Source organism: Scyliorhinus canicula, chromosome 4 (assembly GCF_902713615.1).
Source record: "Scyliorhinus canicula chromosome 4, sScyCan1.1, whole genome shotgun sequence".
Lineage (NCBI taxonomy): Eukaryota > Metazoa > Chordata > Chondrichthyes > Carcharhiniformes > Scyliorhinidae > Scyliorhinus > Scyliorhinus canicula.
The window spans coordinates 117,450,576-117,466,523 of record NC_052149.1 but is presented as its reverse complement, the minus strand read 5'-3'; the positions used below and the strand labels follow the sequence as shown (position 1 = coordinate 117,466,523).

At 52.2% G+C, this 15,948-nt stretch overlaps 1 protein-coding gene across 4 annotated transcripts in view; it reads left to right on the top strand.

Moving 5' to 3' along the window:
- The first annotated feature begins 6,448 nt into the window (after window positions 1–6,448).
- The window catches only part of LOC119964913 (torsin-1A-interacting protein 2-like), a 71,696-nt gene continuing 62,196 nt past the window's right edge, over window positions 6,449–15,948 (top strand). For all 4 annotated transcript variants that reach the window (XM_038795024.1, XM_038795022.1, XM_038795025.1 and 1 more), the window contains exons 1-2: window positions 6,449–6,603; window positions 11,948–12,025. In XM_038795024.1, coding sequence (XP_038650952.1) covers window positions 6,552–6,603; window positions 11,948–12,025 — 130 coding nt within the window. In that variant the 5' untranslated portion in view covers window positions 6,449–6,551. The remainder of the gene's footprint in view (window positions 6,604–11,947; window positions 12,026–15,948) is intronic.

Below are 15,948 nucleotides of genomic sequence, written 5' to 3'. Positions count from 1 at the left end.
GCCGAGCCAGGACATCACTACCCAGGACAGCACTACCCAGGACAGCCCTACCCAGGACTCCCCTGCCCAGGACAGCCCTACCCGGGACACCAACACACATGACACCGAAGGACAGGACAGTGACACACAGCGGACGGGTGGACACGAACCGCCACCTCAGGGGACCATGGATTCTGGGTCAGACGATGGTCACGACACAACGCCACTGCTATCTCCAACACCCTCCATCATCGCAGACACTCACCTCGGTTGGGTACTTTAGTGATGAGGCGTCTGGTACACTCACTGGTGCCCACAACACAGCCGTACTGGTACAGCAGGTGGAGGTAGGAGCAGCAGAGGGGCCGTGAGGTTGGAGGGCATCCTGGCCCAAGCAAACATCTGCCGCCCAGACGGGTCCCGGGTTCCTGGAGTTACCACACCCAGCCATAGACCCGATGAGTCCACCTCCAGTTCTGCTGTATCGTCTGGGGAACCACCTAGATGTAGTCAAAGGGCCCGTAAGGCCAAACAATTAGACACTGAGTAAGTTGGCACGGGTGCAGGGCACAGACGAGTTATAGGGGCTAGGGCACGTGTATGGACTGTCTGGAAATCACTTTCACACATACTAATCTGCCTTTGTGCGCTGTTCGAAGCGTGCGGGAGTGTGGTATGAGGTGAGCGCCAGTGTGTGTGTGAGGAGTGGTATTACATCGGCCTCAGGTGAGTGTGCCCCCCGGGTCGCCCTCGCCAACCCCCTGGGCAGAGGACGGGACCTTGCGCTGCAGTGTCACGGACGCATGCAGGGATGGTCCGGGTGGAGGGTGGTACCGTGGCCATGGGTCAGACATTGTCCAACGATGTAGAGCCAGGAGCTCATCGCAGAGCGTGTCGTCATCATCCTCCATGGCCTGCAATAGACACGCATCCACCGGCGACCGTGTGAGCCCGGCCCTTTGTGCCTCAGGTGGATATGCAATGGAGGGGTGGTGTGTATGCGGGTGGGGTGAGGGTGATTGGTGGGTGGCGGGGGGTGAAGGTGGTTGGTGGGGTGAGGGTGCTCAGCTGGTGCCGTGGTGTGTGGTCTGTGCCCATACTCGGCGATTCTCACGCCCCCCCTAGTCCCGCTGGCCCAGCCGGTAACGGTGGGCAGCCTCCCGCCCATGTCCAGCCTGTCTGTTCGGACCATTGCCCCCATCCTCATCTGGGGAGGACTGCGCCTCATCCCGCTGCTCCTCCACTCCCCCCTCCTCTGCCTGCGGCACATCGCCCCTCTGCTGGGCTATGTTGTGCAGGACGCAGCACACCACAATAATGCGGCCGACCCTATCTGGCGGGTACTGGAGGGCCCCTCCAGAGCGGTCCAGGCACCTGAAACGCATTTTTAGCAGGCCAAAGCGCCCCTGTCCATCACACCCCTGGTCGCTGCATGGGCATCGTTGTAGCTGTTTTCTGCGTCAGTCTGTGGCTTCCGTATAGGCGTCATCAGCCACGACCGCAACGGGTAACCCCTGTCGCCCAGCAACCAGCCACTCAGCCGGGGTTGGCGTCCCTCGAACATGCCGGGGATGCAAGACTGCGCCAATACGTACGAGTCATGTACACTTCCCGGGTACCGGGCGCAGACATGCAGGATCATCATGCAGTGGTCGCAGACCATCTGAATGTTCATGGAATAGGTCCCCCTCCTATTGGTGAACACGGCCCTGTTATCTGCAGGTGGCCGCACAGCGACGTGCATCCCATCGATCGCGCCCTGGACCAGGGGCATCCTGGCTGGCCCGGTCCATAGGGAACTGGATGTAGCGGTCTGCAATGGCATATAGGGCGTCTGTCACTGCACGGATGCACTGGTGCATCGATGCCTGCGAGGTGCCGGACAGGTCCCCACTCGGCACCTGGAATGACCCCGTAGCATTAAATTCAGGTCCACCGTAAACTTGACGGACACGGGAAGAGTGTCCTCCCCCAGTGCCACGCGGTGCCAGGTGTGCCATCAGGTGGCAGATGTGTGCAACGGTTCCCTGGCTCATCCGGAGTCTCCTCCCGCATGCCTGGTCCGTGCGGTTCTGGTACAACGAGCGGGTCCGGTACACACAAGGCCTCCTCGGGCATCTCAGTGGCGCAACCACCTCCTCCTCCTGTCGGGCGGGCGACCCTCCAGCTTGGGCGACTGCCAGCTGCCGCTCTGCGGCATGCTCCTCTGCGGCAGCCTGCGCCGCCTCCCAGGCACACTCCTCCTCCCCTAGGGCAACATGTAGAAGTGCGGCTGCCGTCACCTCTGGCTGATCAGCAAACATAACGGCTGCAGGGGGTGGGGAATGACGACATGTCATCATTGCCCATACCCCCGCAGCCACGTGCCATGGGTGCGACTGTTGGAGGCTGGCACCTGGCCAGGCAGACGACCTCCCTCATCCTCTCCCTGGCACTCACCCCCCCTCCCCGGCAATAACCTTCTTTCCACACACCCCCCCCCCCCGCCCCGCCCACAGACTGCAACCACGCCGTCACTTCTGCGGCCACCCCACGCCGTGACCTACCTCCACGCTGTCCAGCGTCAACCATCATCACTGATTGACTCCGTTATATAAGGTCACGTTGGCGGGACTTCGGCCCATCCTACCGGGATAATTCGGGCAGCCCCGGGACCCATTGAATTGCGCCGGTCCCCGCCGTTCTCCGAGGCGGGCGGTGCGATTCACGCCTCGTCGACTTTTGGGGGCTCGGAGAATTCTGAGGACGGCAAGGGCAGGATTCTCCGACACCCCGCCAGGTCGGAGAATCCCGCCCCTTATCTCTGCAACCTTCTTTTGCTTTGTTGCATTCTTTGGTATTCTGACTGTGACCTGTGTTCCCCACACACCTGCCCCCCATGGCTTTGTTTTGATGGCAGCTTTCATCTGCCCAGGCTCAGGTCTCTAGAATTCAAGGCAGCACGGTAGCCTTGTGGATAGCACAATCGCTTCACAGCTCCAGTGTCCCAGGTTCGATTCCGGCTTGGGTCACTGTCTGTGTGGAGTCTGCACATCCTCCCCGTGTGTGCGTGGGTTTCCTCCGGGTGCTCCGGTTTCCTCCCACAGTCCAAAGATGTGCAGGTTAGGTGGATTGGCCATGATGAATTGCCCTTAGTGTCCAAAATTGCCCTTGGTGTTGGGTGGGGTTACTGGGTAATGGGGATGGGGTGGAGGTGTTGACCTTGGATAGGGGGGAGGGTGCTCTTTCCAAGAGCCGGTGCAGACTCGATGGGCCGAATGGCCTCCTTCTGCACTGTAAATTCTATGTAATTCCTCTCCTAAAGCCCTTTGCCTCAATGTCTTTCATAAAAACCGTCTCAGAACTCAAATCTTCAGCAATCTTTCATTCACCTTTGACTTGACGTTATGGATGGCAGAGTAGTAGTGGTTAGGAAAGAGAAAATGCTGTAAAATCTCAGCAAGTCTGGCAGCATCTGTAGTGAGAAAAGAGCTAACTTTTCGAGTCCGATGACTCTTTGTCAAAGCTTTGACAGAGTCATCGGACTCGAAACGTTAGCTCTTTTCTCTCCCTCCAGATGCTGCCAGACTTGTTGAGATTTTCCAGCATTTTGTCTTTCCTTTCAGATTCCAGCATCCGCAGTAATTTCCTTTTATTTAGTACAGTGGTTAGCACTGTTGCTTCACTGCACCAGGGACAAGGGTTCGATTCCCAGTTTGGATCACTGTCAGTGTGGAGTCTGCACGTTCTCCCCATGTTTGCGTGGGTTTCCTCCGGGTACTCCAGCTTCCTCCCATAAGTCCTGAAAGACGTGCTGTAAGGTGAATTGAACATTCTGAATTCTCCGTGTACACGAACAGGCGCCAGAATGTGGCCACTAAGGGATTTTCACAGTAACTTCATTGCAGTGTTAATAGAAGCCTACTTGTGACACTAATAAAGATGATTATTATTTGGTTTCTTTGTTCCTTGCCCTGTGAATTGTCTTGGCGTGAATCCACATTAAGGGTGCTGTAGAAATTCAAGTTGATTTGCAGAGAAATGAATGAGTGATGAAAATGTGGAAGAGGAGAAATTAAACAACTCAAATTTGAAGGCACAAAGTCAGCAGAAAACAGTTGAAATGAGAAACTGAAATGGAAGCTAAGAGAGAACGAAGTGCAGGAGATTTGTTTTGCAGAACTGTTAGTAATAATATTGGACAGCAGGACTTCAGAGGTGAAATAATACTTAGACGATGCCCAGTCCTGTGTTTGAAAACCACTGAACGGATGCATTCAATTTCTTGGGATGGTGAGAGATGGACCAATTTGCAAGGTCAATTAATGACTTAGCTAAATGGACGTGATTCACTGTGAAATACTGGGCACGATCTTCCGGCCACGCTGCCCTGGAAAAGCAGCTCGCCGTGGCACAGTGTGGCCATTGAAAGCCGGAGAGCCTGCTCCCGGGATCGACCCGGCTCGGTACGCCTCGCAAGATTCAACGCAATCTCGCGAGACGTTGCCAGGTGAATCCCGCCCACAATGGGTGTGCTCACTTTTTAGCAAATCTGCATATTAGAGTGAGGCAGTAATGAGCGCTGTTTGGTACTGGTCCCCACAAATGGGGACCAGATGGTACGGCACTTGTGGGGGTCTCCAAGATCGGAAGGCCCCAGCTGCATGCCGTTTGGGCAGGGTGCCACCCTGGCACTGCAGGTTGGCATTGCCAGCTGGCATTTTTTTGCATGCCTGTGATCGGACTGGGGTTGCCTGGTGTTGAGGGGCAGGGGACTCTCCCATATTGCATTGGGGGGGGGGGGGGGAAAGAGGAGGTTGGGGATTCTTTTCTGGGTCTCGGAGATTTAGAAATGCCGTCCCGATCTCTCGCTACAATGGGGGTTCCGGCAAGCGGAGCTCCCCATTGTAAAAAACAGGGCAACGTGCGATCTTGGCTGCGCATAACCCGTTCAGGCCCTTATTCAAAAGCGAGTTGTGTTGAAGCCATGTGTTCCGCGGCAATGCGAGTGCCGGGAAACACATAGCTAAATGCGCTTGATCGGGTACTTTGCTCTCTTTAGGGTAGATCGCGCCAGCTGCTTTTAGCCGTTCAGTTTCTTTACAGTAGATTTCCGAATGATGCTGTATTTTCATTTGGAATCCACAAAAACAAAGCATCGCTGTGACAACTCAGTTTTCTCTCTTGAGCACTTCTGAACCCAGATTCAAGCTACTCCATGACTCTGATCCTCGTTTTTGAGCTTCCTTTATCTCTTTGCCATCAGTTCCTCTCTACTAGGAAACCATAAAAACGGGGTGAGGGGGATGTGAGATTCACAGATTTCACCTAAACTATAATCAAGTGGAACTTTAAAATTTTTTAGACCGTAACTTCCTGCTAGTTTGTTTTTAAAAGATACTTTTTCTTTGCGTCCAGATAGCAACTATCTGGCCATTAAGAACCAGAAACATCTTTTGTTTCTGTACTTGTTTCATTGGCTTTTTTCCCATTAAGACTTTTATCATCAATGGGTGGCACGGTAGCAATGTTTAGCACTGCTGCCTCATAGCGCCAGGGACCCAGGTTCAATTCTGGCCTCAAGTGACTGTCTGTGTAGGGCACTTTCTCCGTGTCCACGTGGGTTTCATCAGAGTGCTCCTGTTTCGTCCCACAGTCCAAAGATGTGCAGGTTAGGTGGATTCAGGGGTTATAGGAATAGGGTGGGGAAGTGGGCTTGGGTGGAGTGCTCTTCCAGAGGTTCGGTGCAGACTCGATGGGCCGAACGGTCTCCTTCTACACTTGGGATTCTGTAATCTGTCCTGTTCCCCCTACCCACCTCCAACAGACATCTCTCTGTTCTTCTTCCTTTCTTTCACTTGCTGGAAACCTACCACATTTTCAACTTCTCCCAGTTCTGGCGAAAAGTCTCCAACCGTCAATGCTCTCGCTTTCAAAGTTGTTGTCGGGCCTCATGAGCAGTTTCTGTTTGAATGGGTATTTGACATGCATTGCAGGTCTGGAGTTTTGAAATTAACTGGGGTAGAAAAGTATTTGGATAGATTAACAAATCCACCCAGACTATCATTGTATACAGATGGAAGGGGTTATTTGCGTTTAAAGTGCTGTAACTGAGATATACAACAGCTTGCCTCATCGAGCGGGCGGCGAGCTCGTGGTCGGTTTTCAGACCCTCCAGCGCGCGGCGTCAATTCAAATATTCCAACGGTCGGCATTTTTTTTTGTTGCAAGGGAAGGGGAGGGGAGAGAAGGGGGGGTCTTCCTCGGCGGCTAAAAAATTACTGACAGGAGAATTGCAGCACAAAGATTAAAAACAAACAGCCACTAAAATTAAAGCGTTTCGGGTCGACCTTAAATTCGAGGGCAAATATCATTCGGGGAATTGCCTTCATATCCACCGGAAGCGCGGATCGCCCCGCTTCAGGGGAGGAAGCGGAAGTTGTGTTTGCCCCGCACTCTGTCCGTTCCAAATTGGATCCGGTCGGCGGCTGTGCGTCGCAGGATGTCCGGGGGAGGAACTGGTCGCCTTTGGGAGAGGCTGGCGGAGGCGCGGTGTTTTCAAGGGGAGTTGGGACGGGAAAGAAGACGGCAAAATGAATCGGAGACCAAGGAGAAATACCAATATCCGGACCAAGGAAGTGAGGGGTGAGAGATTGGAGAAGAAATTGAGACCTTTATTCTAGAGTTTTCTTTTTTGGCAGAGAGATTGAGGGATTGTAATTGTAAAGGGGGTCAGATTGAGAATAGAAACCGAAAATGATTCAGGCTCCACTGTTAGTGCCAATGTCAGATTGTAAACGCCACAGGTGCTTTCCTCTGGTCGAGATGAAGGGATTTTTTGTTTTGCTTGCTTCATAAATTGGCTGGAGAGTAACTGGTTGCGATAACATTGCCATAACGGGCGTTTTAACCCTGTCAGTGGTTCGACCATCATCATCTGGCAACTGTCTTGAAGACTCTGATGTTGCTCATTCTTGTGCCTTTAAGTACAGAGTACAGCCCTGTACAGTTGAAGCAGATTATCAGAAGAAACCGTTTTTTTTCTTTTTAAAATAAATTTGTAGTACCCAATTCTTTTTTTCCAATTAAGGGGGAGTTTAGCCATGGCCAATCCACCTACGCTGCACATCTTTTGGGTTGTGGGGGTGAGACCCACGCAGGCACAGGGAGAATGTGCAAACTCCACATGGACAGTAACCTGGGGCCGGGATTGAACCCACGTCCTCGACGTGTGAGGCAGCAGTGCTAATTGCTGCGCCACCATGCCGCCCTAGATTATCAGTAGTAACAGTAGATGTAGGAGATTACGGTGCAAAGCGGTGACATTTTAAACTCCAATGAGAGTGTCACTCATCCCCATCGATTACCTGTGTAAACCTTTGATAAAGTCACTGTATTGCATTGAGAATTTGTTTTTGTGGTGGCACCTTTGGCCTAATATATAAATTGTTACATATAAATTGCGTTGCTGCTTGCAATCCTGGACAGATAACAATCCTAGTCTCACTCTACCCTTAAACTTCCTTCCCAATCATAACTTTTCTTTCTTGCCACCATTTGGCCATGATTTTTTTTCTTTGCATCTCCTAAACTCCAATTAAATAATTCCACATGTTGCCTGATTATTTTTATAAAAGCAAAATACTGCTGGAAACCTGAAATAAAAACAAAGTGCAGGATTAACGCCTTAGAACTGTAGAAGGGTCAATGGACTAGAAATATTAACTATGCTTCTCTCTCCATAGATGCAGTCAGACTTGCTGAGTTAATCTCTCATTTTCTGTTTTTATCTCTGATTTTTTTAAATGTTGGCATCAGTGCATTGTAGATTCAGATCCTTTCTCCCCACATGCACAAAGTTAAGTTGGCTTATTGCACAGATGCTGCCTTGCCTGCTGTGTTTATGCAGTTAGTTTTCGTTTGCTTTCGGGGACTTCGGTGGAAGTCACATGTTGGGTGGCTCCTGTTCGAGGCTCGGTTTTTCGGTATTTAATGTCCAATCCCAGGGGCAATTTATGGATGAACAGGTGCAGGAAGGAGGGGGATGTCGAGAAACCAGAAAAAGGCCGTGGGAAGAAGGGGCAAGCGAAGTCGCCGTCGAGCGAGTGGGTCAGCCGGGCAGGAGGAAAGATGGCGGAGGCTGGGTTGTTGGGTGGGGCCGCGCCCTTCACAGTGGAAAAGATTACCGAGGTGATGGCCGGGGAGTTTGTGAAGCAGTTTGCCAAACACATGGAGGTATGAGGAAAGAAATGATGGCAGCAATGAAGGTATTAGTGGAGGAGGCAATTGCCCCGGTGAAAGCAGCGGTGTCGAAGACATCGGCCAAGGTGCGGGAGCAAGGAGAGAAGTTGACAGGGGTGGAGGAGGCGTAGGCGCTGCATAGCGACCAGTTCACCTCAATGGGTGAGGAGCTGTGGAGGGTGATGGAGGCCAACAAAAGACTGGGAACGAAGGTGGAGGACCTAGAGAATAGGTCTAGGCGGCAGAACTTAAGAATTGTGGGTCTACCCGTGGGCTGGAGGCCCCAATGCCGACTGAGACACCCCTGACCGTTGACAGGGCAGTCGGCATAGCGTTCCCCCAGGACAGCACCGACTGTGAACTCCAAGGCCTGGCAGTCCTTTACATTGAGAGTCGTCAAGACCGCCGGCCGGCCAGAAGCGAGGTGCTGGGACCGTCCCAGGTCAGACGTCGCCACAGGTCCCGCAATCGCCACCGCAACTCACCGTGGAACTTTCTCCGACACAGCGTTCCTGAATGGCGAGCGCCAGTATGGAGCGGGACACCAAAGCCAGCCAGGAACGAAGCTCCTGATGATCACGTGAGGGGGCTGTTTCCCGGCAACGGACCTGTCGCCATTTCCCCCCAAGAGGCTGCACACATTTCCTGGAGGGCTTAGAAGCTGAGGAGCCAACCCTACCGCTGCTCTGTGGGACTGGACCCAGAACAGCACCTATCCAGGTGACGCTGCTGGTAAACGGACACGCCACTGAGTTTGAACTGGGCATGGGAGCGGTGGTTTAGGTCATCAGCTTTCGCACATTTACGGCCATCCGGACAGGTCTTCAGCTGCTGGTGCTTCGCGTGACTGGCCACGTACACTAGGGAGGCCTTAGAAATCGAGGACATCGCTCACGTGCCTGTCGCATACGGAGACCAGTCCGTATGCCTACCATTTGTCGTAATCCTCGGCAACGGGCCCAGCCGATTGGGGCGCGATTGACTGCGTCATCTGTGTTTGGATTGGCAACGTATAGGCCAGATGTACCCCCATGGACCGGATGGAGTGCTGTCCAACTTCCATTTGGTTTTTGCCGAAGGCCTCGGGGCGATTAAATAAGCAATGGCCACGATCAATGTGGAAGAGAACGCCCAGCCCTGATATTTCCGCTCCCGCACTGTGCTATATGCACTTTGCTTCAAGGTAGACCGGGAATTGGATGGTTTGGAGCAGTTGGGTATTATTCGCCTCGTCCACTAGGCAATTGGGCCGTGCCTGTCGTCCCCGTGTTGACGTCGGATTGGTCAGTGTGGCTCTGTGGGGACTACAAAATGACTGTACACTGGGTATCCCGCCTTGACCAGTCCCAAAGATCAAGGATCTCTACGGAGGAAAAACATTCAGTAAGCTAGACATGAGCCACGTGTGCTTGCAGCTGGTGCTTGAGCCAGGTTCCCGGAAATATGTGACTATAAATGCCCATCAGGGATTGCACATGTATATGTGGTTGCCGTTCGGAGTCTCCTCGGCTTGTGCGATATCTCAGAGGGTTCTGGAGAATATCTTGCGAGGGTTGCCAAGGATGGCCTTCTACCTGGACGATGTTCTCATCAACAGGACCTTACATCAGGAACACATGGAGAACCTAACCGAGGTCCTTGAGCGGTTTTCTTGGCCTGGGGTCCGCTTCCGAAGGGAGAAGTGCATTTTACATGAGCCGGAGGTCACCTATCTCGGCTACCAAGTGGACTCCCCGCACCAGAAGCTGCTTCAAGAGGTGAAGCAGCATCTATCGTTAGTTGAATTGTTGACCCACTCCGACCTAGACAAACCCCTGCTCCTCATGTGCGACGCCTCGTCATATGGCGTCAGGCGGTCCTGGCACACCGCCTGCCCAGCGGCTCGGAGCGACCGATACATTTTGCGTCCCGCACGCTGGCAAACGCAGAGCGAAACTGCACCCGGATAGAAAAGGAAGGCTTGGCAGCTGTCACGGTATATCCTGACCACAAGCCCTTGCTGGAGTTATTCAAGGAAGATTGGGTAATTCCACCGATTAGCATCTGTTCGGGTTAAGTGCTGGGCCCTGATTCTGTCTGTCCATGAGTATACTTTTGAGCATTGCCCGGGCACAAGAATCCCACACATGGATGTGTTGAGCTGCCTGCCCCAACCCACAAATCCGCCAGCTCCCCCCGCAGCCCGGAGGTGGTAGCTACCCTCCATTTCACGGACATGTAGCCAGTAACGGCAGCTCATATCCGAGAATAGACCCAGAGCGACCCTAGGCTATCGAGGTTTCACCGACATATAGTCCAATTTGGGGCCCGACATAGGGCGATATCAGACGGATTGAGGGTCTACATCTCCAAGCTGCCTGAAATGAGTGTCAAAGAGAGTGTCCTCCTGTGGGTGGTCCTACCTGAACGGGGGCACGTGCCCCTGTTGAAAGACCTCCATAACAGGCACCCGGGTGGTCAAAATGAAAATGTTGGCACGCAGCTACGTTTGGTGGCCTGGACTGGATGCCGAGATCGAGCGTGTGTGGCCTTCAATTGTACCCCATGTCAGGAACACCAGAAGGCCCCACCAGTGGCCCCGATGGACCTCTGAAAGTGACCCGGGAGGCCATGGTCCCACGTACACATTGGCTTCGCCAGCTTATTTCAGGGGGGCATATTCCTTATGTTAGTGGAGGCCCACTCAAAGTGGTTTGAAGTACACCAGGTCCCCACAGCGACCACACGAACAGCTATGGACAGACTAAGATATATTTTTATGTCACCACCGGCCACAAGCGCCTTCACGATAGGTGGCGCGGATTACCTGAGGAACTCTGGGATCGGAGCCACATGGATCGCTAGGTAGTCCTCCATGCAATGCGGCCAGTCTTCTACGCAATTCAGGTACAGGGCACATAGATACACCATCACCATTACGACGACCGGAGGCCCCACGCAGTATCCAGACTCCGTCCCCCATATGGTCAAGGAGGAGCCCCGAAGTCATAGAAGAACCAGGGCTCCACTCGCCCGTTCTGCCTCTTGTTGAACGCCAAGATGCCGGGGGACCTGTGGCGCCTGATTCTGCCAACGATGGCGTAGACAGCAACGCCAATTCCGATATGGATATTGGACCGACTGGCAACGATACACCGGCACCAAATGTACTGGCAGCCTTGCTAGCTGTGCCATGCCAGCCACGACGATCATCGTGGAAGTGGCGGTCCCGGCCACCAGTACCACCCCTGGACCTCCCATCCATAACCCAAGGGACCTTCCACCTGAGGACATGGACGTTTCTCTGGCCTTTTGCGGGGATGTGGAAGGGGGGGGGGGGGCAGCGGTGTTACGACCCCCTACAGGAACAAAACAAAAGTTGTATGGCATCTGTTTCTCCTCCTACAGCTCAGAGCATGAGCTACTCAGTTGACTAGGGAGCGGATATATCTTCCGATTGGAGGAGCTTCCCACAGGGTATAAACTCTGATCTGAAAGCAGTTGGGGGAAGGAGACCCTGTGGGGAGTGGAGAGGAGAGGATTGTTGTGACCAGTGTGAAATAAAGTGAGTTGTATCCTGTCAGCCTGGCCTCTTGTGGAGTCTTTGCCTCTGTCCACAACACACAACACACTCATCTGTCAGTGACAATAACCCATCACCGCCATTCTGCTGACAGCAACAAAAATCTTTTGTGGAAAGTAGTGAATAGTAGTTTGTTCTGTAAAGGGAAAGGGCTGTTGCCATTTATGGACAATTTTGTTTACACAGGTTCCTCCAAAGAAAAGAAGCCTGATCAACTAGTGACACCTCGCTCTCCAATAAAGAACCAGAGAAAAAGACATATTGGTAAGATTCTAAATGTGTGTGACACAGTTTATTGACCAGGTAGCTTGGGACAGACTATAATTAGCTGGGTTCCCAATTTTGTTTCAGGAAGTCACAAGTTTTGATAAACTTTCTGCTCAAGATTATTTCCTATTAAATGCAGACTTTCTCTGCGGAGTGGCATGGTGAGAATGTTGCTCCCACTTGTATAGTTCAAACAAAATGGAAAATCTTATGGACTCAAATAACTAACCTGGAGTAAATTAAGAAGTGACATTAAATTGAGAATGTGTTACTGATGGATACTTGCCACACTTCAGAGGCCAGTAAGATTAGAAAAATTCATTTCTGGTTTATAATTGAAGCTATTAAGATTAACATGAGAATTATTTGTGAGCTTTTGTTTCAATATTGTGATCGGTAAATGCTTTCTTTACAGGTACAGAATATTTAAAGCCTTGTATGAGCAGAGATAGCCCCGGATGCAACAGTTTAATTTTCCCCCAATACTCAATGTCTCGTGCTAGATTACAGCTTCTAGAGGAGGATACTTCAGGCAATTTTAACGGATTTGCCAATGGGAAAACCATTGCTTATTTCCACCCCACGTAGTATTGTTCTACATTGAGAAGCGTTTCATTTGATCCTCTCAGTTTCTCAACTGGCAGGTTGCATTAAAATTAACCCCAAAGTCTCTGTGTTTTTTTTTGCAGCTATATATAGATTTAAGTTGATTTAAAAAAAATAAATAAATTTAGATTACCCAATTATTTTTTCCAATTAAGGGGCAATTTAGCGTGGCCAATCCACCTCCTGTGCACATTTTTGGGTTGTGGGGGTGAAACCCACGCAGACACGCACAGTGACCCAGAGTCGGGATCGAACCTGGGACCTCAGTGCCGTGAGGCGGTTGTGCTAACCACTAGGCCACCGTGCTGCCTGATTTAAGTTGATTAACTGTGAATGTGGATTACTTGTTTCAGGAGATTATATGAGAAGTCTACCATTGTAAAATTTTGCGTCAATGATTAAAGGTGGGACCCCAGAAAAACTGTCAACAAATTGAGGACTTGTTTAGTTGCATCCCTGAGCAGTTTGCATCTTGACAATAGAATGATGTCTATTCATATTTTTCCAGCGGGAGGCTTAACTGAAAGTCTAGTAACCGTGAGCTTCCTCATTCGTACCTCTTGTTTTAACTCTGAAAGATAGGACTGTACTTTGCTGTGGGCTTTAGGACCCTGATGATGGAATTAAATCAGGGTTCTATGAGCGCACTTGCTGGCAACATAACCAGCGCTGCAGTCTTCTCAGAGGCAGCTTCCGAATTGCCCACCTTTGAGCTCACCCTCCAGCGAAAGAGAAGAGACAGGTTCTCAGTGCTGCCGACATTACCAGAGAGCTGTCGACTCTGGAGCCTTGGCTGTCACAATAGGACAAGTGGACCCTGCTGAGGCAGGTTAGAAACAGTGAGAGAGACTCGAGTGCTCTGAAAAGCGTTCAGGTAAATAAGAAAATTCAGAGGGGCAAAAGGCTGTAGGCAGCTGGGAGTGGAGTGGAAATCCCTCGGGTTGGATTATTGGTTGCAAGTGCAGCCTTCCTGTCCACAACTTTGTTGTTTGGGCTTGGACCTTTGGTTCCGATGATCGATATACTGCTTCTGTTGAGCTGGCTGCTTCTGCATATGATAAATCAGGGATGACTGCTCCACCACTGACAACATGCTGACAATGCTGCAAAATTTCCCCTAATTAGGCCCTCCTCAGTGCAGTGGGTGGCCAAACCACTTGGCTGCCCAGAGACCATTCACTGCAGTGGGAATGAGTGCTGTCCTAATGACATTTCTCCCTGTTTTCCCAGTGCCCTCGCCTCTCAGCCTGGTCAACATAGGATCAGGAATATGTGGGAAGAAATATTGTTCCCTATAAGCTGCAAGGTCACAACCAGAAAGCCCCCTACAGGCCGCACACAGGTTGGCTCTTTTAAGCTACCCTATGTGAGTTGCCCTAAATTAAAGAGGCTGCACATGTAAAGAAATCGGCCACACGCTGGGGGGGTTGGGGGGGAGTGTGGGGTGGGGTGGGGGGTGGGGGGGGGGGGGGGGGGGGGAGAGACCCTGTAACCTCACCTAACCTACGTATCTTTGGACTGTGGGAGGAACCCAGAGAAAACACATGCAGACATGGGGAGAATGTCCAAACTCCACACAGACAGTCATCCAAGGCAGGAATTGAACCTGGGGACCTGGCACTGTGAGGCAGCAGTACTAACCACTGTGTCAGCATGCCACCAAGGCTCCTTAGGCAGCACCTTCCAAACTTACGATGGCTACCATCTAGAAAGACGAGGGTAGCAGATACTGGGAACACTACCTTTTATTGAAAATTTTTTACAAAATATATAACAACAAACAGTAACAAACAACAATAAAACAACATAATACGCATAACACCCCCAAGACCGTAACAACGCATATATCGAGCCCCCCCACCCCCCCAAACCCGGTAAACAACAAGAGAACTTGAAAATAAACCCCCCCCCCCGGGTTGTTGGTGCTGCTGACGTAGTTCCCTATCGTTGAGCCAGAAAGTCGAGGAAAGGCTGCCTGCGCCTAAAGAACCCTTGTACCGATCCTCTCAGGGCGAATTTGACCTTCTCCAGCTTAATAAAACCCGCCATGTCATTGATCCAGGTCTCCACGCTTGGGGGTCTCGCATCCTTCCTCTGTAGCAAGATCCTCCACCGGGCTACTAGGGACGCAAAGGCCAAAACACCGGCCTCTCTGGCCTCCTGCACTCCCGGCTCCACCGCAACCCCAAAAATCCCGAGTCCCCAGCCTGGCTTGACCCTGGATCCTATCACCCTCGACACCGTCCTCGCCACCCCCTTCCAGAACTCCTCCAGTTCCGGGCTTGCACAGAACATATGGGCATGGTTCGCTGGACTCCCCGATCACCTGACTCACCTGTCTTCGCCCCCAAAGAACCTACTCATCCTAGTCCAGGACATATGGGCCCGGTGCAGCACCTTGAATTGGATGAGGCTAAGCCGCGCACATGAGGAGGAAGAGTTGACACTCTCCAGGGCATCAGCCCATGTCCCATCCTCGATCTGTTCCCCCAGCTCCCCTTCCCACTTAGCCTTTTGCTCCTCTACTGACGCCTCCTCCACCTCCTGCATTACCTTGTAGCTATCAGATACTTCCCATCCCGGACCCAGACCCCCGAAAGCACCCTGTCCATCACCCCCCTCGCGGGCAGCAAAGGTAATCCCTCCACCTGCCGCCTAGCAAACGCCTTTACCTGCAGGTACATGAACATGTTCCCCGAGGGGAGCTCAAATTTCTCCTCCAACTCTCCCAGGCTCGCAAACCTCCCATCAATGAACAGGTCCCTCAGCTTTCTGATGCCCGCTCTGTGCCACCCCAGGAACCCCCCATCAATGTTCCCCGGGACGAACCGATGGTTCCCCCTTAGTCGAGCCTCACACTTCCCCCCCTATGTCGCCTCCCCTGCCCCCAAATATTGAGGGTAGCCGCCACCACTGGACTCGTGGTATACCTCGTAGGAGGGAGCGGCAACGGCGCCGTTACCAGGGTCCCCAGGCTTGTGCCTCCACAGGACGCCATCTCCAACCTTTTCCATGCTGCCCCCTCCCCCTCCATCACCCACTTGCGCACCATCGACACATTGGCCGCCCAATAATACCCCGAGAGGTTGGGTAACGCCAGCCTCCCACCATCTCTGCCCCGCTCCAAGAAGACCCTCTTCACCCTCGGGATCCCATGCGCCCAAACAAAGCTCATGATGCTGCTAGTCACCCTCCTTAAAAAAGGCCCTAGGGATAAGGATGGGCAGGCACTGAAACAGGAACAAGAACCTCGGGAGCACCGCCATTTTGACAGACTGCACTCTACCCGCCAGCGATAGCGGCACCATGTCCCA